The following is a 22,773-nucleotide window of genomic DNA, read 5'->3' on the forward strand; positions in this document are numbered from 1 at the left end:
GGCCAATGACTTCACTCAGGGGGTGGGGTTTCCCCCCCCCCACCCCTCTGCTAGTATAAAAGGGTACATGACTAAGTTGTCCCACTGCTCTGTTTATGAGAACCCTGCTGTGTTTGGGGGACACACACACACACACACACCAGTGTACTTCCAGCTACAGGGACAAGGGACAGAGGGGGACATGCCACTGGACGTTGTCCTGAACGGCCCGGCCCCGTGGGGTTTCCGACTGACCGGGGGCAAGGACTTCAACCAGCCCCTCACCATTTTCAGGGTAAGAGCATGTGTACCTGATACTTTCAGACTGACAATGGGTGGGTGATTGTGTGTCTACAGTATGTGTTGTATGTGTGATGTGTGCTCGAGCATCTTTGAGCGGGCCTGGTGCTAGGTGTTTGTGTGGGTGAGGAGGCAGTCGTAGGGAGGTGTGTGTGTGTGTGTGTCCTACAGTGAACGCACACAGTCAGATATACAGTACTCAAGCGTTCCACCATTGTGTTCTGTGTGTAGAGGGTTATGTTGATCCGCTCTGTCTTAGCCTATGGTGTGCGTGTGTGTGTGTCTCTCTCCCCCCCTCGCCCCTTTCTCTCTCTCACTGCCAGCATTCTTGGCTCACCTTCCCTTTACCCTCTTGTCTCAGTTAAGTAGCTGCGCTAGGATGAGAAACAGCATGGAAGAGCTCAGTGTATTAAACCTGACTGACTATGCAGTAATATTGCCAAAAAGGTTGCATCCCAAATGAAAACATATTCCCTATATAGTGACTAAAGCCCATAGGAATCTGGTTAAAAAAAAGAAAAAAGTAGTGCACTATAAAGGGAATAGGAAGCAATTTGGACACGGTCGTTCCCTAACATAGAACAGCCCAGATACTTAAAGGGAAAGATCATTGGATTGTGAATGTGTGTTTTGGGGATGTGTGTGTTAAAGCGTGATACAGCAGGGGTCTTTCCATGGGGTGGAAGGCTGGGGGGAGCATCCTCTCTTAGACACACACACACACACACACACACACACACACCCGCGTTCCAGTAAATATCTGCAGCTTAGTTTGAAATAGCTGTTTGCATCATCTACTGACACACACACACACACACACACACACACAGCAGCTGAATGAACGCAGACGGCTGGGAATGGATTATGAGCTGGTGATCAAAGAGCAGTCTCCTGGCTAGGCATCTAGGTTGAGTTATTCAGAGAACGCCCTCCATTTAGCTCAAGTCAAGACATTAAACTGTGTGTGTGTGGTCAGCAGCGTCGTCACGTGTTTGTGTTCGCGTTGTGTCTTTGTTTGTATGTGTGTCTGTCTGTCTCTGTGCGTGCGTATATGTTGGAGTTTTTAACGTTGGCACGGTGCGTGTGTTTGTGAATGTGTGTGCGCGTGTGTAACCATAGGAGTATCAGTAATCCCTGGCGTGTGTCTAAGTTTAGGGCTGACACCAGGGACCGGGGCTAAAAGTTACTGGGGAGGTCTGTGAATCACCGACCCTTGGGGGCCACTACACACCTGTTGTGTGAGCAGAGAACCGCAAGCTGAAGGAGAGGAGGGAGGGAGGGACAAACACTGGGGTCTCTGCCATGGTGTCAGACAAGTGTTAATTATCAAACAACGTTTCAAAGGCACTGCAGGTAGATGATGCCCCTAACTACAGATCTAGGGTCAGATTACCCGATCCCCAAGCGTAACCTTGACCATCAGGGGGATGAAGTACAGTCTGAGTCAGTTTCAGTTACTTTTCACCCCCCCCCCCCCCCCGCCCCGCCCCGCTGATTGATTTCAATCTCCTCACATACCCTTGACCCTGTCAGTGTGTCACGTGTCCCTTCACAATCCACCCACTAGACACGCCCGCATCACTTTACCTCCAACCTCTCACAGAGCAGCCGTTGATCAAAGCTTTTTAATTAAACCTCTCTACGTGGTTTTATCAGCTCTCGTTCGAAGGGCTGCTCACTTGTACTGAGATTCAGCCACTGCCACATTCCCGCTCCCTCGCAGAGCTTGAACCCTGACCTTCGACCTTGTCTCAACCTCGTCTTCCCGGGCCATTTGGGTCAAAAACCTCCCCTTCTTCAAAACAACTATCTCCAGGACGGACGACAAGTGGCGTTTTAAATTAGACGAACACAGACGAGTGATGTTTAAATTAGCTGTGGCCGTGCATTTTTGTCTGGGACTGGAAGCTGAGTAGGGAAGAAACTAGGGGCTAGTGTTCAGTAGTGTGTGTACAGCATAGCAAAATTGAAATGAGTTATGGTAGTAGCTCCCTGTTTCAAATCGTTGCTTTCTCCCTCCTGAACACAACCCAAGTGTCCATCCATGCAGGAAACTTCTGGCCCTAACCCTTCAATGTTTGCAGATCTGAAGAGGGGGTAGGTTACAGTGTAGTGGAGGAGCTTCCGCCATATAAGGGTTAGGGAGCGATTTGTGACTGACTGTTGGAATGGATGGGAGAGTAGTAAAAAGGATGCACATCACAGGGAGATACAGATGATTGATTTGGAAAAAGCCAAAGTTTCAAATGTTCATCCTGGGTTATTTATAGGCCTATGAGTTAAGAGCGAGAGAGGGCACGAGAGCGAGAGAGGGCACGAGAGCGAGAGAGCGCACGAGAGCGAGAGAGCGCACGAGAGAGAGAGAGAGCACGAGCTCAAATACCAGCGAGGGCAAGGCACTTTATACAGAGAGAGAGAGGTTTACCTCCTGACTTTATACACAGAGAGGTTTCGACCGTGTACTTTGGAGGCCAGGACACTGTCAAGTAGACAGGCTCCTAAAACAAACTGCAAACTCTGCAACAAAATCTACTTTTGAGTTGGAGTTTTGGAATTGCTTTTCATTTGTATGAACATACAGAGCAAATAGTTGTGGGTTGTTGTGCACAAAATGCAGCACCCCTATCAACAAAATTGGGTCGTCAAAACATTGCCATATGGTCATTTCATGAACAACTTTCTCCCAATCTATATGCAACGACGTGTTAGGAGGAAATAGAATCATGCAAATCTATGCTTTTATTAGAGGTTCTATCGACCAGAAGTGGTTGAAAGTGGTCTACCTCACTAGAAGTGGGCCTACAGTTAACCTAACTTAACAATTAGGCCCAAAGAGATTTGTTCAACTACAGTCAGTCGCATAGATGATGAGGTGGTGCTGATATAGAGCACACCAACCTAACTACAGACAGATGATGATGTGGCACTGATATACAGCACACCAACCTAACTACAGACAGATGATGATGTGGCACTGATATACAGCACACCAACCTAACTACAGACAGATGACGAGGTGGCACTGATATACAGCAGACCAACCTAACTACAGACAGATGACGAGGTGGCACTGATATACAGCAGACCAACCTAACTACAGACAGATGACGAGGTGGCACTGATATACAGCAGGCCAACCTAACTACAGACAGATGACGAGGTGGCACTGATATACAGCAGACCAACCTAACTACAGACAGATGACGAGGTGGCACTGGTATACAGCAGACCAACGTAACTACAGACAGATGACGAGGTGGCACTGATATACAGCAGGCCAACCTAACTACAGACAGATGACGAGGTGGCACTGATATACAGCAGGCCAACCTAACTACAGACAGATGACGAGGTGGCACTGTTATACAGCAGACCAACCTAACTATAGACAGATGACGAGGTGGCACTGATATACAGCAGACCAACCTAACTACAGACAGATGACGAGGTGGCACTGGTATACAGCAGACCAACCTAACTACAGACAGATGACGAGGTGGCACTGATATACAGCAGACCAACCTAACTACAGACAGATGACGAGGTGGCACTGATATACAGCAGACCAACCTAACTACAGACAGATGACGAGGTGGCACTGATATACAGCAGACCAACCTAACTACAGACAGATGACGAGGTGGCACTGATATACAGCAGACCAACCTAACTACAGACAGATGACGAGGTGGCACTGATATACAGCAGGCCAACCTAACTACAGACAGATGACGAGGTGGCACTGATATACAGCACACCAACCTAACTACAGACAGATGACGAGGTGGCACTGATATACAGCAGACCAACCTAACTACAGACAGATGACGAGGTGGCACTGATATACAGCAGACCAACCTAACTACAGACAGATGACGAGGTGGCACTGATATACAGCAGGCCAACCTAACTACAGACAGATGACGAGGTGGCACTGATATACAGCAGACCAACCTAACTACAGACAGATGACGAGGTGGCACTGGTATACAGCAGACCAACGTAACTACAGACAGATGACGAGGTGGCACTGATATACAGCAGGCCAACCTAACTACAGACAGATGACGAGGTGGCACTGATATACAGCAGGCCAACCTAACTACAGACAGATGACGAGGTGGCACTGATATACAGCAGACCAACCTAACTATAGACAGATGACGAGGTGGCACTGATATACAGCAGACCAACCTAACTACAGACAGATGACGAGGTGGCACTGGTATACAGCAGACCAACCTAACTACAGACAGATGACGAGGTGGCACTGATATACAGCAGACCAACCTAACTACAGACAGATGACGAGGTGGCACTGATATACAGCAGACCAACCTAACTACAGACAGATGACGAGGTGGCACTGATATACAGCAGACCAACCTAACTACAGACAGATGACGAGGTGGCACTGATATACAGCAGACCAACCTAACTACAGACAGATGACGAGGTGGCACTGATATACAGCAGGCCAACCTAACTACAGACAGATGACGAGGTGGCACTGATATACAGCAGACCAACCTAACTACAGACAGATGACGAGGTGGCACTGATATACAGCAGACCAACCTAACTACAGACAGATGACGAGGTGGCACTGATATACAGCAGACCAACCTAACTACAGACAGATGACGAGGTGGCACTGATATACAGCAGACCAACCTAACTACAGACAGATGACGAGGTGGCACTGATATACAGCAGACCAACCTAACTACAGACAGATGACGAGGTGGCACTGATATACAGCAGACCAACCTAACTACAGACAGATGACGAGGTGGCACTGATATACAGCAGACCAACCTAACTACAGACAGATGACGAGGTGGCACTGATATACAGCAGACCAACCTAACTACAGACAGATGACGAGGTGGCACTGATATACAGCAGACCAACCTAACTACAGACAGATGACGAGGTGGCACTGATATACAGCAGACCAACCTAACTACAGACAGATGACGAGGTGGCACTGATATACAGCAGGCCAACCTAACTACAGACAGATGACGAGGTGGCACTGATATACAGCAGACCAACCTAACTACAGACAGATGACGAGGTGGCACTGATATACAGCAGACCAACCTAACTACAGACAGATGACGAGGTGGCACTGATATACAGCAGACCAACCTAACTACAGACAGATGACGAGGTGGCACTGATATACAGCAGACCAACCTAACTACAGACAGATGACGAGGTGGCACTGGTATACAGCAGACCAACCTAACTACAGACAGATGACGAGGTGGCACTGATATACAGCAGACCAACCTAACTACAGACAGATGACGAGGTGGCACTGATATACAGCAGACCAACCTAACTACAGACAGATGACGAGGTGGCACTGGTATACAGCAGACCAACCTAACTACAGACAGATGACGAGGTGGCACTGATATACAGCAGACCAACCTAACTACAGACAGATGACGAGGTGGCACTGATATACAGCAGACCAACCTAACTACAGACAGATGACGAGGTGGCACTGATATACAGCAGACCAACCTAACTACAGACAGATGACGAGGTGGCACTGATATACAGCAGACCAACCTAACTACAGACAGATGACGAGGTGGCACTGGTATACAGCAGGCCAACCTAACTTGTGTTCATTCATTATGCATACATAGGACAGCACATGCCTTTTGAAGTGCCATTTGATTATGATGAAGAAAGAGTGCAAGATGGAGGGAGAAGAAGGGAGTGTTAGAGAGAATAAGAGAGGTGGAGTGTGAGACAGAAATAGGGAGAGAGATGAGGGAGGGAGGGGACAAGGGAGGAAGGGAGTGAGATGGGGATGGCATGCTTGTGTGGTGAGGTAAGAAGGATATCCCCATGTTGTTTGTGTGACTACGGAACCAGACAAATATGGCACACATTTCTGCCTGGCTATTAGTAGATTATTAACAGCAGCATGCACCTGCTCCTTACTGATCTCTCTCTCCCGCTCCTCTCTCTGTCTCCATCTCTCTCTCCCGCTCCTCTCTCTGTCTCCATCTCTCTCTCCGTCTCCTCTCTCTGTCTCCATCTCTCTCTCCCTCTCCTCTCTCTGTCTCCATCTTTCTCTCCCGCTCCTCTCTCTGTCTCCATCTCTCTCTCCCTCTCCTCTCTCTGTCTCCATCTCTCTCTCCGTCTGAATGATCGGGTTTTATAAGTCATACCGAGTTACATACGGGAGAGCATCGTGAAACATACCTTGGCAGCCGCCAGGGTTCTCACTTCAAGCTCTCTCTCTCTCTCTCTTTCTTTCTTTCTCTCCCTCCCTCTTTCTTTCTTTCTTTCCATCTCCCTCTCCCTCATTCTCTCAGTTCAGTTCACTTTCTAAGTATGAAAAGTGAAGACATTGGCTTACTTCACAAAAGTAAACGAAGACAACACTAATAACAGCAACCATTATAATAACAGCAACTGTTATATTATAAATATTTCTGATAATGGAATTGATAATGATCAATCTCATGTGTCACCACTCTCGTTCTCTCTCTCTGGGCAGATCACTCCGGGCAGTAAGGCGGCGGTGGCCAACCTGTGTCCTGGTGATGTCATCCTGGCCATCGAGGGCGTCCCGGCGGAGGACATGATGCACTGTGAGGCCCAGAACAAGATCAAAGACGCCATGTACCAGCTCATCCTCACCGTCCAGAGGTCACACTACTCACATGCACACACAGGAATGCACACACGGATATTAGTCATCTCACATAAACACATACACACACATACATACACGTACGCCAATACACACACGCCTCTCACATAAAAGCACACACCATTCAATTGAGAGCAGGTGTACAAACATCACTGACGCAAGTGACTACCAATGAAGTAAACAAACTGTCACTGGTTGGGTGTATCCTATGACACACATAGCTAGTCAAACACACATTCATGTTGGACTAACTACAGAACTTACTTGATGAATCCCAAGATATCTTTTAAGACACACATAGAACATAGTCTTATGTAGAATGTTCCAGAGCTGGCAAAAGACGAGCTCTCGCATTCCTGTTCTTTGATTTCATACCCAACAACGCTAAGAAAGGAGCTACACACTCCCACTCTCTAATACAGACACACTTGTACACGCCCATGCACATACTCACACAAATACTCTCTCATACACACACACACACACACACACACTTTTATACTGTTCACACACCAAAGGAAGTCTATAAAGTTGGGTTTGATTTATGAGTGCTCAGCGCACCGTGGCCCAGCCGCCATGTAAACTGGTGTTTTGACTGTGGTCAGAAACGTTTCACCTGCGGTCGAGGGAGTTGACAGTGAGCTCTTGTTTGATTGTGACCCGATTCTTGTTCCCAGACCAGAAACCAGGCTATGGTCGCCTCAAGTCACGGAAGACGGGAAAGCCAACCCGTTCAAAATCAACTTGGAGGCTGAGCAGCAGGTGAGAGAGAGAAAGACTGTGTGTGCGTGAGTATATGTGCGTGTACCTGCATAGCTTGTATGTGTGTATTTGTTTGTTTTAGTTGTCTATATATATTTGTGTCTACACCTGTTGGTGTTTGTGTGTGTAATTACACATTTCCAACTAGAAAACAAAGTCAGAGAACATCACATAAGGCCTCCTTGTATTTTTCTCTCTCTCTCTCGCTCTCTCGCTCTCCGTTCAGGAGTTCAAACCCATTGGTACGGGTCACAATCGCAAGGCCCAGCCCTTTGTAGCTGCAGCTAACATTGACGACCATCGTCAGGTGGTGAGCACAGCCTACAACACCCCCATAGGCCTCTACTCCTCAGGCAACATCCAGGACGCCATGCACGGACAGATGAGGGGCCTGGTCCAGGACAAGCCAGAGGGGTGAGTTGGCTGGCTGGGTTGGTGAGATGGTCAGTGGGTTGATGGGTGGTTGGGTGTCTGCCTGCCTGCCTGCCTGCTTGCTTTCAATCTGTCGTCATGGTGATATCAGTAAGCTATATAAGCTGTCGTCTTCTATGAAAGCCTCTGTTCGTTTGTTTCTGCCAGAGTTTGGTTTCTGTAGCTAGCGCTATTCCGAAACACATACAGTGCATTCGTAAAGTATTCAGACCCCTTGACTTTAATCAGCACAACCGTTTTCAGCTGTGCTAACATAATTGCAAAAGGGTTTTCTAATGATCAATTAGCCTTTAAAATGATAAACTGGGATTAGCTAACACAACGTGCCATTGGAACACACAAGTGATGGTTGCTGATAATGGGCCTCTGTACGCCTATGTAGATATTCCATTAAGAATCAGCCATTTCCAGCTATAATAGTCATTTACAACATTAACCATGTCTACACTGTATTTCTGATCAATTTGATGTTATTTTAATGGACAAAAAAAACACAATCATGAAGTGGAACGACATTTATTGGATATTTCAAACTTTTTTAACAAATCAAAAACTGAAAATTGGGCGTGCAAAATTATTCAGCCCCCTTAAGTTAATACTTTGTAGCGCCACCTTTTGCTGCGATTACAGCTGTAAGTCGCTTGGGGTATGTCTCTATCAGTTTTGCACATCGAGAGACTGAAATTCTTTCCCATTCCTCCTTGCAAAACAGCTCGAGCTCAGTGAGGTTGGATGGAGAGCATTTGTGAACAGCAGTTTTCAGTTCTTTCCACAGATTCTCGATTGGATTCAGGTCTGGACTTTGACTTGGCCATTCTAACACCTGGATATGTTTATTTTTGAACCATTCCATTGTAGATTTTGCTTTATGTTTTGGATCATTGTCTTGTTGGAAGACAAATCTCTGTCCCAGTCTCAGGTCTTTTGCAGACTCCATCAGGTTTTCTTCCAGAATGGTCCTGTATTTGGCTCCATCCATCTTCCCATCAATTTTAACCATCTTCCCTGTCCCTGCTGAAGAAAAGCAGGCCCAAACCATGATGCTGCCACCACCATGTTTGACAGTGGGGATGGTGTGTTCAGTGTGATGAGCTGTGTTGCTTTTACGCCAAACATAACGTTTTGCATTGTTGCCAAAAAGTTCAATTTTGGTTTCATCTGACCAGAGCACCTTCTTCCACATGTTTGGTGTGTCTCCCGGGTGGCTTGTGGTAAACTTTAAACGACACTTTTTATGGATATCTTTAAGAAATGGCTTTCTTCTTGCCACTCTTCCATAAAGGCCAGATTTGTGCAATATACGACTGATTGTTGTCCTATGGACAGAGTCTCCCACCTCAGCTGTAGATCTCTGCAGTTCATCCAGAGTGATCATGGACCTCTTGGCTGCATCTCTGATCAGTCTTCTCCTTGTATGAGCTGAAAGTTTAGAGGGACGGCCAGGTCTTGGTAGATTTGCAGTGGTCTGATACTCCTTCCATTTCAATATTATCGCTTGCACAGTGCTCCTTGGGATGTTTAAAGCTTGGGAAATCTTTTTGTATCCAAATCCGGCTTTAAACTTCTTCACAACAGTATCTCGGACCTACCTGGTGTGTTCCTTGTTCTTCATGATGCTCTCTGCGCTTTTCACGGACCTCTGAGACTATCACAGTGCAGGTGCATTTATACGGAGACTTGATTACACACAGGTGGATTGTATTTATCATCATTAGTCATTTAGGTCAACATTGGATCATTCAGAGATCCTCACTGAACTTCTGGAGAGAGTTTGCTGCACTGAAAGTAAAGGGGCTGAATAATTTTGCACGCCCAATTTTTCAGTTTTTGATTTGTTAAAAAAGTTTGAATTATCCAATTAATGTCGTTCCACTTCATGATTGTGTCCCACTTGTTGATGATTCTTCACAAAAAAATACAGTTTTATATCTTTATGTTTGAAGCCTTAAATTTGGCAAAAGGTCGCAAAGTTCAAGGGGGCCGAATACTTTCGCAAGGCACTGTATATTGGCCATATACCACAAATCCCTGAGGTGCCTTATTGCTTAAGTATAGCATATTCAATCCATGTTTAGTATCATAGGCCTGTTGATCTGTTTCAGAAAACTCTGATTAGATGACTTGGTGTTCTGGCTATGGGCGGTGACTATAAAAAGAGTTGTGTATACGAAAGGCGTCTGCACACTCACGCATCATCACCTCTAACCTCCTCTCTCCATTCTCCTCCCGTCCATTCTTCCGCTCTGTTTTTCCCTCTCTTCACTTCCTTTTACGGATGTCTGCTGGTGCCTGTGTTATGTGTGTCTCTGTCGGACCTGGGTTCAAATACTATTTGAAATATTTCAAATACTTTGAATGCTTGCTCTAGCCTGCCTGGAGTACCACATGGGTGGGGTTTACCATTTTTGGGACTATTTTATTGGTCCATTAAGCCAGGCAAGCTCAATAAAGCACTGATAATGTATTTGGAAATTATTTCAAGTAGTATTTGACCCCAGGTCTGGTCTCTGTAATGTCTGGCGAGCCTCCTTTTGCCTGATGCGGCCTACGATAGCCAAAAGCCTCAGGGCCCTGTAGTGAGAGTGCCCCAGCTGGCAGGCAGCTGGCAGGCATCATTTCCCTCCGTCCCTAAACCTGGAGCTGGGGGGGTCCGGACCCCCAGGCCTCAATTACGACTCTGATGTTAAATCTGACATGGAGGATAGTGTTGTTATGACTACACTGGTGTCTGCTGGGCTCGATGAACAGTGCTTTCCATGGTAGCCGCAGATCTCGGATGAAATAGGTGCAGTCGATGTCAATTAAGGCAGCCCCCTTGCACCTCTCTGATTCAGAGGGGTTGGGTTAAGTGTGGAAGACACATTTCAGTTCAATGCATTCCGTTGTAGAACTGACTAGGTTTCCCCCTTTTTTTTCATCTCCACAAAATGTGGGATATTTGTGTGTGTGTTTGTGAGTGTGTGCCGCATCTGTTATTAATACTCACCTCTGTGTCTGTATTTTTGCTTGTGTGTGTGTGTGTGTGTGTCCATCTCTGTAGTAGCAAGACGCTGAGCTCCATCGAGGAGTCTGATGTGTACCGCATGCTCCTGAAAGACCAGGAGGAGCCCCAGGAGCCCCGGCAATCCGGTTCCTTCAAGGCCCTGCAGGACTTCGTCGACAGCGACGGTCAGTTCTCCACTAAGTATCTTCTCTTTCATTATGGTATGGGGGTTTCATTATGGTATGGGTGTTTCATTATGGTATGGGTGTTTCATTATGGTATGGGTGTTTCATTATGGTATGGGTGTTTCATTATGGTTTGGGTGTTTCATTATGGTTTGGGTGTTTCATTATGGTATGGGTGTTTCATTATGGTATGGGTGTTTCATTATGGTATGGGTGTTTCATTATGGTATGGGTGTTTCATTATGGTATGGGTGTTTCATTATGGTATGGGTGTTTCATTATGGTATGGGTGGGTAATAATATCATCATTCAGTGTGGATTCCAGGCTATAATGCTGCAGTTCCGCACTCAAGAAGAGCTTCACGGTTGCATAAAATAATGTATTATTTCTTAATGAGACATATCAAGGACTAACCTGTTGGTGTTGAAGCCGTCGTCAGTGTGGGCTAGCTCTCTCCCACTCACACACTTCAGGACCTATAGTTGAATTAAAACCTCTAGCTATCAACATGGCATACATTTTGACCCCAAGAAAAAAACAATTGGAAAGAGCCACAACCAAATGGAAGATGTGATTTGAAATCAGTATTTTGTTGTCCATTCATTTTATAAGGCAAAGCAGAAGGAGCTCATATAGAATGCACGTTGTTCTGATCTTGGAATGTGGGTATACAAGGAGTAAACTCTATATACAAATGAATTAGTAGGGGAACAGATTACATGTCTAAGCTTTGGTTCAGCAGGCTAACATGGTCAGCTTGAGTGGTACTGATGACCCAGGCTTGATATCTTTACTTGTGTTGCTTATTGTAAAGGGTCTTTGGGTTTTAGAAAAGTGCTATATAAAGGCCTATGAACAAAAATATAAACGCAAGGTGTAAGGTGTTGGTCCCATGTTTCATGAGCCGAAATAAAAGACCCCAGACACTTTCCATACGCACAAAAAACGTATTTCTCACAAATTCTGTGCTAAGGTGTCATCATCAACATACTGTGCTGTGGGGATATCATCAATATACTGTGCTATGGTGTCATATCTGTGACATCATATATGTCTCCAATGCTCAGCTCCCTTTTGTATTTCAATATTTGTATAATTTGTTTGTGACTTGTATTCTTTGTCACAAGTGGTAACCTATTCCCTATGTATTGACCTGCTCGAAGTAGTGCACTATATAGAAAATAGGGTACCAATAGTGTGTGTCCCATGTGTTGTCCAGGCACTCGCCCCATGGTGACGAGGACAGTGAGAGCGCCCATGACTAAGCCACCGCCGCCCACAGGAAACCTGCAGAAACTGCCCATGTGTGACAAGTGTGGAAACGGCATTGTGTGAGTACTTCGCGAGACAAAGCTGCTCTGAGAATGTCATATAAAAAGTTGGTATTGAGTTGCACCCATTTCTTTCAGTACTTACAGTGCCTTGCGAAAGTATTCGGCCCCCTTGAACTTTGCGACCTTTTGCCACATTTCAGGCTTCAAACATAAAGATATAAAACTGTATTTTTTTGTGAAGAATCAACAACAAGTGGGACACAATCATGAAGTGGAACGACATTTATTGGATATTTCAAACTTTTTTAACAAATCAAAAACTGAAAAATTGGGCGTGCAAAATTATTCAGCCCCTTTACTTTCAGTGCAGCAAACTCTCTCCAGAAGTTCAGTGAGGATCTCTGAATGATCCAATGTTGACCTAAATGACTAATGATGATAAATACAATCCACCTGTGTGTAATCAAGTCTCCGTATAAATGCACCTGCACTGTGATAGTCTCAGAGGTCCGTTAAAAGCGCAGAGAGCATCATGAAGAACAAGGAACACACCAGGCAGGTCCGAGATACTGTTGTGAAGAAGTTTAAAGCCGGATTTGGATACAAAAAAAATTCCCAAGCTTTAAACATCCCAAGGAGCACTGTGCAAGCGATAATATTGAAATGGAAGGAGTATCAGACCACTGCAAATCTACTAAGACCTGGCCGTCCCTCTAAACTTTCAGCTCATACAAGGAGAAGACTGATCAGAGATGCAGCCAAGAGGCCCATGATCACTCTGGATGAACTGCAGAGATCTACAGCTGAGGTGGGAGACTCTGTCCATAGGACAACAATCAGTCGTATATTGCACAAATCTGGCCTTTATGGAAGAGTGGCAAGAAGAAAGCCATTTCTTAAAGATATCCATAAAAAGTGTAGTTTAAAGTTTGCCACAAGCCACCCGGGAGACACACCAAACATGTGGAAGAAGGTGCTCTGGTCAGATGAAACCAAAATTTAACTTTTTGGCAACAATGCAAAACGTTATGTTTGGCGTAAAAGCAACACAGCTCATCACCCTGAACACACCATCCACCCTGTCAAACATGGTGGTGGCAGCATCATGGTTTGGGCCTGCTTTTCTTCAGCAGGGACAGGGAAGATGGTTCAAATTGATGGGAAGATGGATGGAGCCAAATACAGGACCGTTCTGGAAGAAAACCTGATGGAGTCTGCAAAAGACCTGAGACTGGGACGGAGATTTGTCTTCCAACAAGACAATGATCCAAAACATAAAGCAAAATCTACAATGGAATGGTTCAAAAATAAACATATCCAGGTGTTAGAATGGCCAAGTCAAAGTCCAGACCTGAATCCAATCGAGAATCTGTGGAAAGAACTGAAAACTGCTGTTCACAAATGCTCTCCATCCAACCTCACTGAGCTCGAGCTGTTTTGCAAGGAGGAATGGGAAAACATTTCAGTCTCTCGATGTGCAAAACTGATAGAGACATACCCCAAGCGACTTACAGCTGTAATCGCAGCAAAAGGTGGCGCTACAAAGTATTAACTTAAGGGGGCTGAATAATTTTGCACGCCCAATTTTTCAGTTTTTGATTTGTTAAAAAAGTTTGAAATATCCAATAAATGTCGTTCCACTTCATGATTGTGTCCCACTTGTTGTTGATTCTTCACAAAAAAATACAGTTTTATATCTTTATGTTTGAAGCCTGAAATGTGGCAAAAGGTCGCAAAGTTCAAGGGGGCCGAATACTTTCGCAAGGCACTGTAAAAGAAGAGCTACAGCCTGAAAATCCAGAACCTGTTTTGAGATAACATTCCACTCCTTTTATTCTGTGTCATTGCCAAGGACAAAGGAGGCTGCTGAGGGGAGGACGGCTCGTAAAATAACGGTCGGAACGTTTGATGTCTTTGATACCATTCCACCAAATCCGCTCCGACCGTTACCACCAGCCAGTCCTCTCCAATTAAGGTGCCATCAACCTCCTGTGTTGCCAAACAGTATCTTTCTTCTACAGAGAGTTTGCTTAGTTGGGTTAACCATCCGTGTTTGGTCAGACAAAGAGTGGCAAGGAGTATAATGATAGCAGAAACAAACTGCTACCCAGGCCAGAAGAGTTACACCTAAAAAGTTCTGCCAGAAACTAGACGCCTCTTGAAGGTCCAATGCAGGCTGTTTTTATCTCGTTATCAAAACATTTCTGGGCAACAATTAAGTACCTTACTGTGATTTGTTATCGATTTGAAATAGTCATAATAAACTATTAGTGAAGAATTTCTCAAGCAATCATTTTGTTAGGACTGTCTGGGAGTGGTCTGATTGGGGAGGGGGAAACTGAAAACTAGCTGTTATTGGCAGAGAGGTTTGGAAAAACCCGGCCAAAACTCCATCCCACTGAAACAGGCTGAAAATGTCAGGCAGTCTTTTTTAAACAGCTGTTACATTAAAAGGGCATTATCATAATGTTCACAATTTGACAGTATTGTTCCAACCTCTTAGTGTGTAAAACACAGAAAAACCACATTTTTTAACTGCACGGGGCCTTTAAAGGGGAAGTTGGAATTTGAGGTTGTACTTTTGAATATTTCTAACATGTTTCTACCAGATCTTTAGACTACAGACTGACATATGAGAAATATGTATGAGAGAACGTGTTATCAGGTGAGAAGCAACGTAGCTGACAACAATGTACACTGACAACACCTGCTCTTTCCATGACAGACTGACCAGGTGAATCCAGGTGAAAGCTATAATCCCTCATTGATGTCACTTGTTCAATCCACTTCAAATCAGTGTAGACGAAGGGGAGGAGACAGGTTAAAGAAGGATTTTTAAGCCTTGAGACAATTGAGACATGGATTGTGTATGTTTGCCATTCAGTGGGTGAATGGGCAAGACAACCGATTTAAGTGCCTTTGAACGGGGTATGGTAGTAGGTGCCAGGTGCACCGATTTGAGTGTGTCAAGAACCGCAACGCTGCTGGGATTTTCACGCTCAACAGTTTCCCATGTGTATCAAGGATGGTCAATCACCCAAAGAACATCCAGCAAACTTGGGGGAGGGAGGGGGTCAGCTTCAGCGGTAACTTCAGCCTGCTCCTGTTGTTAACTCTGTTGTTCTCCTATAGGGGCACAGTGGTGAAAGCGAGGGACAAGTTCCGTCACCCTGGCTGCTTCGTGTGCACCGACTGTGACGTCAACCTTAAACAGAAGGGCTACTTCTTCGTGGAGGGCCAACTGTACTGCGAGACCCACGCTCGTGCCCGGACGAGACCCCCGGAGGGCCATGACCTTATCACCACTTTCCCCTCAGCATAGGACCCTTCTCACACACACACGCGCACGCACCAGCCTAAAAACTCTGTCTGCCAGTGAGGCACCTTTGATTGTAACTGTTTGTGTCTGTGTTCTCCTGTGTTCTCAATTGTCTGTATGCTCTGTTTTGCACAAATCCTGAGAGTGCATTTGTTTGTGAATACACTTACATGTATACTACTCTCTTCCTTCAAATAAAGGGGGTTTTGACTCCATGTTGTGGAAATGCCTCATGTTCTTTCTCTTCATCCCTTTCCTGAGCTGGCTGACTGACTGACTGACTGACAGGCAGACACACTAGATGAAGTGCTGGCACGTCACAGTGGCACAGAGGGCACTGAGAGCCCCTCAAGGGGGGGGGGGGGGGGGGGGCTGTGAATGTGTCACCTTCCCCGGGTCAGTTGCGCTTCCTCACGGGGTGTCACGGTGGGCATAAAGGGTACTGTCTGTTTACGATCTGGGATTTGGCGTCCGGCCAGACGGTGAGCCTCAGTGAATGTGTTGTAAGGTCAGCAAGTGTTTGGGAGACAGCTGAACGGGATGAACGTGAGGACGGACAACTGTGATTAGACCAAAACTAATGAGATTAAAAAAATAAAAATACATGTCTTCTGTTGGTTGAGCTTGTCATACACCTACTATGTGCATGAGCGGATCATTATGAGAATGTGAGGAGTCGTGTCACTGAAGTGAAGTGAACCTAATTCATGTCGCTAGCTTGCATTATTTCAACCTTTATCCCGAAGAGACTATACTTTCCCCTAGTGTTCAGTAGCCATCCCAACAGCTGTGTGGGTGAAGAAATGAATGGATATGAAGTAGTAGTCTGAAAAGATATGTTGGTCCTGGATGTGTAAATTAAGTCACAATAACAGTCAATGACATTTTGTTTTGCGTGCTCTTTTCAAAAAAAGTTAACTAAGAGAGGTGTTATGAGGTAAGTCGACAGTGATGTAGCCTGTATCCTTCCACCAGTTGTGAAAGGCCTATAAAACCGGCCCTGGCTCCAATAATAACCCAAAGACTCCAGCTAAATAATGTACCATCGGCCCAGTGAATCAGACACGAATACGTTTTCTTTCTCTGAATACTGTGTCTTGTGTGACTTTTGTAGGTCACTTTTCAGTTCCCACACATTTAGGTGGGCTCAAGTGTCACGTCCCTCTTTTTCTAGATGATGCCAGATGTTTTCTCAGTGGGGCAAAACATCACAGACATTTGACAGGGTGAGATCACAGGTAAGTTGATCCCGTTGGCTATAATCGTAAAAGGAAAAGGGTACCTTTAATACGTCTGTATTACAACATGGCATAAGGGTGAGAAGTGTTGGCACAAGATACAACAGCCCAGTTGTCCATGAAACGTTGTAAACAGCCCTATAATAGGCCTACTATAGAACAATATCTCATTTGAAGCATACAGATATTTCTTAAGAAGAGACTAAGCATATGTATAGATTAGACATGACTTGTTAAAATTGCAAAAGGTTCAGTCTCAAAAGGCTCACAAACCCCCCAAAAAATTGAGGGGTGTAAATATGGTGTGTGAAATAACTGTTGATGCTAAACTTCGTGCTCCCTAGTAAATCATTGCGTAATGTTACCATGTTAATCGGAATTCTGATTTCCCTCAAATTCTAACCGCACTCTGATTGGAACCAGAACGCCGGTTACCATGGTAACATTACGCTATGATTTATTGGGGAGCACGAAGTTTAGCAAGTCTTGAAACTAATGAGCTACGATTATTAATTAGCAGTTTGAACGTGTCATGTTCAAGCAAGCAGAGTTTCTGCAGAGGGTAAGTTATTATTTGTTTACTTTTTGACGACGTTTTACTATAACGCTCGCTAATTACCTAGCAAACAACGCCTGGCTTTGACTAGCTACAGTAGCTAGCTAAGTGAGTTATTTAGTTAGCTAACTTTAGCTACGTTAGCTAGCTACAGTCACCTTGTAGCTGGCTTTTTAACCCAGTAATGTTGATAGCCTTGAGTCTTAACATGAGAGGTCTAGCTGGAACATTAGCTAAACTATCCTAAACTAAATGGCATTTAATCCCTGCTCATTAATGTTTTAGGTTACTGTCAATGACTAATATTAGCCCCATTCCTGTTCAGGGACCAAACGTGTTGTCATCTAGCCATCACCCCAGAGAGCATCAGCAGCTTGAGAAGGCTCCTGCACACCTGAGGCCCCTCTGTCTCCAAGAGAAGGCAACAAGGTTGAATGTTAATAATGAAGACATACCATGTCCTGCATTTAAGCTAGGCATTTTTATGTTATGACGTTTGATGATAGTTACAAAGAATATAGCCTAGGCTTTCATTACGAAATACGTCAAGTGTTCCATATGCTAAGTCTACTTGTTGGAGAGTAGGCTAATTGGCTGCTGAATATCTATGTACAAATCTGCGTTAAACCCACGATAAAATTGTATTATTGACCTCACTCATTCCTTGCACTCATTTCAGGTTGAGTGGAGCACACTGGTTTCACAGCACATGGAGATAACACGGCCTCTTCATAATTGTAACAGCAAATCAGGGATATCTTCAGAAAAGTTGAACAATGTTTCATTGATGAAAGAAACAAATGAATCAGAGACGCGTAGAGCATCCTACAGGCATTCACCGACGGCGTTCGAGTCTGCCTGCTCCCCAAGACGCAGTGGCTCAGGAGACCGGGCTCTCGTGACAAACTATAAATCTGAGATGATAGTCGATTTGGAGAATACGGTGGACAGACTGAAAAACGCTCTGGTGTCACTGGAGGAGGACAACCTGAGCCTCAACAAGAAGATAAGAGAAAACAAGGCAGAAGACCGCCCATCTTTGGCCAATCACAATGTCTTAAGCTCAACAAGTGGCAACAATTCACAGGAACGCCCATCTTTGATCAATCACAATGTCTTAGGCTCAACAAGTGGCAACAATTCACAGGAAATGGCTGGTGATCACAGTCCCACCTCCAAACTCAATACCCACACTGTCACTTTCAACATTGCCAAAACATACCCAGAAAGTCAGAGGCAAGATACACCATCCAAGATAGAGGAGACTAGGATGAGAGAGATGCTCAAAATGGAGAGCCTATCCTTGGAGGACAGGTGTGTTTACTTGGAGAAGGAGAAACAGGACTTGCGGAGGAAGCTGCGGAAGACGGAGGACTACTGCAAGGAGTGCGTCCGCGAGCTCAAGAGGATCCTTCCAAAGTACGAGGACCTCAAAGCCTTGAATAAAACCCTGGATAAGTGCAACAAGCAGCAGGCCGCAGAGAACCGCAGACTTGTTAACGCTCTTGAGGCTGAGAGCCAGGCAAGAGAGAGATCCAGGGATCCCAGCCTGGCTCGGGAGCCCAAAGAAGTGGATGGTGACAACCGGGTGTGGGTTCAACTGGAGAGGGCCAACGATCGCTGCACCCAGCTCACCCAGGAGAAGGGGCAGCTGGAAGACCGAATGGCCTCGCTGGCAAGGGAGGTCAGCCGGCTCACGAACGAGCTGGATATGAGCTGGGCTGAACTCCATCGGCTAGGGGCCAGGTGTAGAAGCTCCCTTGAGGGGAGCACGACTAGGGACGGCAGCCCTCTGGCCTCGTCGGGCAACAAACACCTGGCCGAACGCATCCTAGACAGCGTGGGGAAAGAGCGCAAGGCCCTGTCGGGCTCCGTGGCCCATCTCAAAGAGGAGAACAAGACACTACGAGAGAACCTCAAGCAGAGCGTCAAGAGGGGTGAGGAGGCAGAGGGCGGAGCCAAGCAGCTGAGGGAATTGCAGGCCATATTAGAAAGCTGCCTGCTCACGGTGCAGCAAGAGAAAGACCTGCTAACGCTGGAGGTGCGACAGCTCCACCAGGAGTACATTGATCTCAGCAGTAGCATCTCGCTGCAGCTGAGAGAGAGGAGCCCCGTCACCACTGCCAGGATATTAGCAGGGTCACATGAGGTGATTGATGATGGAGCCAGGCAGCAAGAGAGTCCAAGGCAGCCTCTGAACAGCAGCCCTATTACCAGAGAAATGCTGGATTGGCCTGTAGGTAAGGTTAAAAGCTAACAGAAGATGAACATTTTAAAAGTAGACATCACCACTAGTTGTCCTGGAGCTCATCATTTGAATGACTTTCTTTCTTTTTCTTTGGACTGTGTAGGCGGAGAGGCAATTGACCATATAAGGAAGCGTTTCGAGGAGGAGGAGCAGAGAGCCCAGAGGTACAAAAACATCATCAATCAGAATGAATGAGGCTGTAGCTGGATCAGTCGGCCAGGCAGACTGGGTGTTGACCTCTACCTCCCGTACCACGACCTGTGTGACAGAGGACTCCGGAGGAGTCAAACATACTGTAGCTTATCGTAAGAGCTCTCTGCACCACTTTACCAACAATGTGCCCGTCACAGTCATGTACCATATGCACTGTATAGATTTGAATTCCCTGATTATATTATGCTTTTCAAATTATTTTGTCAGTGTTATCATTTCTGATGTTATTTACTTGAGAATTCGAGCTACTGTAGATAACTGGCATATCAAGGCTTGGGACGATGCCAGTATTACCATACTGGTTAGTAATGTTGCAAGGAAACAAAACATGAAGTGCATTTCACTTCTTTAGGAAAACCGCTTTGATGTTGGAAACAAACATCATTATGTTGTCATCCAGAGTCCACATGTATTTATTTTCCAAGCTATAGCACATAAAATGTTATATATAACAGGTTTTTAAAGGACCAAAGAGTTTGGTCTGCTTCTTGTTTTCATTTCTGTCATGGGGAAAATATTGTGATTAGCGGTCAAAAGCACTGCATCTCGGTGCACGAGGCGTCACTACAGTCCATGGTTCAAATACCGTCCGAATCACATCCGGCCGTAATTGGGAGTCCCGTAGGGCGATGCACAATTGGCCCAGCGTTGTCTGGGTTTGACCGGGGTAGGCAGTCATTGTAAATAAGAATTTGTTCTTAACTGACTTGCCGAGTTAAATAAAAAAAATAATCCAGGCCCTATTTGTTGCTGTTGTGCATCACATGCCCCATGTAGTTTCATTTGGAGAAGGTCTGGATATTTTTGGACAGTAGGGGGAGCTGTTGTATCATTCATGAGACACCTCTCTATTAGGATCTATTAGACCTCAACAGCCAAAAGGTTTAACCAAAAGGGGTCATCACAGTTTATGTTGGTAGTATGTAGACTGCTGTATGCATCATTCATTCTAACATGTCTAATCAACAACCACTGGGCATTACAATCCAGTTGGTGAGGTTTTATATTTGATTCCCTTGTTTATAGGCAGGCCTAGTATTATAGTGTTTGCTATTTTGCACCCAAAGACCCAATAAGTCAGATGGAAACCCACCATTTTGAGTTAACACTTTATTTGGATAATCCATCTGTAGATGCTCTACAGACTATCTACTAACCCTAACCGTAACCCTTACCCTAACCGTAACAACCCTTACCGTGGCAAGCAGTTGCTTATCAACAGATAGTCCATCTGTAGAATCTCTGCAGATCGTTATACTATCTGCATTATCCTAATAAGGTGTGACCCCTTTTGACTCCTTATGATTACACAGATGGCAGATGAGCACATTAGGATTCTGTATACCCCGCTAGCCATGCCATGCTAATCATTGGATGGCTTTTGTGGGACTATATGACTCACATCTCAGCGTGTCTTGAGGCTTTCATTCTTGTCCGTTATCCATCTGTCTGGCAGTAAGAGTTGTTGTGTTGCATTGTTGTCATCAGGCCACTTATGCTTAGCTACTCCTGCCAACTTTAGTCTATTTAGTCATTTCAGGAAGAAAGAACCCCATTCTTTGACAGAATCAATACATATTTCTTTGTCTCCCCCCGAAAACATGTTTTACTTTCTGACTTGTCCGATGCCCATTTGTCTGGCAGAAAGAAAGATGTATTGCATTGTCATCAGGCCACTTATCCTGAGCAACTTTAGTCTATTGAGTAATTTCACAAAGTAAAAACTCCATCGTTTGACAGAATCAATACTTTTTTGTTATGTGTCCCGGGAAACATATTTTTGACCTCATGACATTCATTCGCTCACTGATGTAACTGCTGTGGTCATTTCATGCTACAGTCAGCATGTGAGTCATTAAATAATTATTTAATGTCTATCTGTCGTAAGAAAATATTATATGGGCATTTGATATTGATTCTGTTTCGCAAATACTCATACTAGCCTATAACTCCCATCCTGTCAATGGATTCATAGACTTTGACTTCAAAATGCTAGATGGATGGAAAGCCAAGCGGTAAGTCATCAACTTCACTGCTTGCATCCTAATGTGATTCCGTAGTGAACACAGACAGTATCAAAGGGAAAATGACATGCGTTTTAAACCACATTGCTCATGTCCTTCAGACTTGATTTAGACCGGGGGCAGCCCCCCCCCCCCCCACGGGCTCCGCTCTCTGTAAGCCGCAGGTCAATAACTTTCGACAGCCTGATAAACCATTATTGGCTTACGTGCTGAATGGTCCATGAATGAGTTACTAAAAACAGAGGCATTGAACCAATCCCCGCCACACAACCGCAGTGATGGGCTAAGAAACAGGAAGAAAGGACAGCCTCTTAAATGATCCAGAAATATAGTGAGGACATACTCTAGCAGTAATGAGACTGTTTGCTGCAACCAAAGGCGAGGGAGGGGTTCCGGATCTGTCGTGGACAGTCTAATAATATAATTGTGCCAGAGTTGCAATATACACTGAGTGTACAAAACATTAGGAACATCCTAATATTACGTTGCTGCACCCCCTTTTGCCCACAGGGATGCTGGCCCATGTTGACTCCAATTCATCCTCTGAATGGCACACATACACAATCCATGTCTC

The 22,773-nt window shown here is 45.2% G+C and overlaps 1 protein-coding gene across 1 annotated transcript; it reads left to right on the forward strand.

The window, feature by feature from the left end:
• Positions 1-16,146, forward strand: LOC139418857 (PDZ and LIM domain protein 3-like). The gene is made up of 7 exons (XM_071168613.1): positions 1-274; positions 6,809-6,960; positions 7,642-7,726; positions 7,953-8,140; positions 11,199-11,326; positions 12,547-12,658; positions 15,734-16,146. The coding sequence occupies exons 1-7, from the start codon at positions 68-70 to the stop codon at positions 15,921-15,923; spliced, it is 1,062 nt and encodes a 353-aa protein (XP_071024714.1). The 5' UTR covers positions 1-67; the 3' UTR covers positions 15,924-16,146.
• The last annotated feature ends 6,627 nt before the right edge of the window (positions 16,147-22,773 follow it).

Source organism: Oncorhynchus clarkii, chromosome 10, assembly GCF_045791955.1.
Source record: "Oncorhynchus clarkii lewisi isolate Uvic-CL-2024 chromosome 10, UVic_Ocla_1.0, whole genome shotgun sequence".
In the NCBI taxonomy this organism is placed as follows: domain Eukaryota; kingdom Metazoa; phylum Chordata; class Actinopteri; order Salmoniformes; family Salmonidae; genus Oncorhynchus; species Oncorhynchus clarkii.

Bases quoted from the DNA above. Each gene is read 5' to 3' on its own strand.
- LOC139418857 (XM_071168613.1), top strand. From the start codon at position 68: ATGACTAAGTTGTCCCACTGCTCTGTTTATGAGAACCCTGCTGTGTTT. The intron at 8,141-11,198 runs GTGAGTTGGCTG...CCATCTCTGTAG, and splicing joins GTCCAGGACAAGCCAGAGGG to TAGCAAGACGCTGAGCTCCA. The intron at 12,659-15,733 runs GTGAGTACTTCG...GTTCTCCTATAG, and splicing joins AAGTGTGGAAACGGCATTGT to GGGCACAGTGGTGAAAGCGA.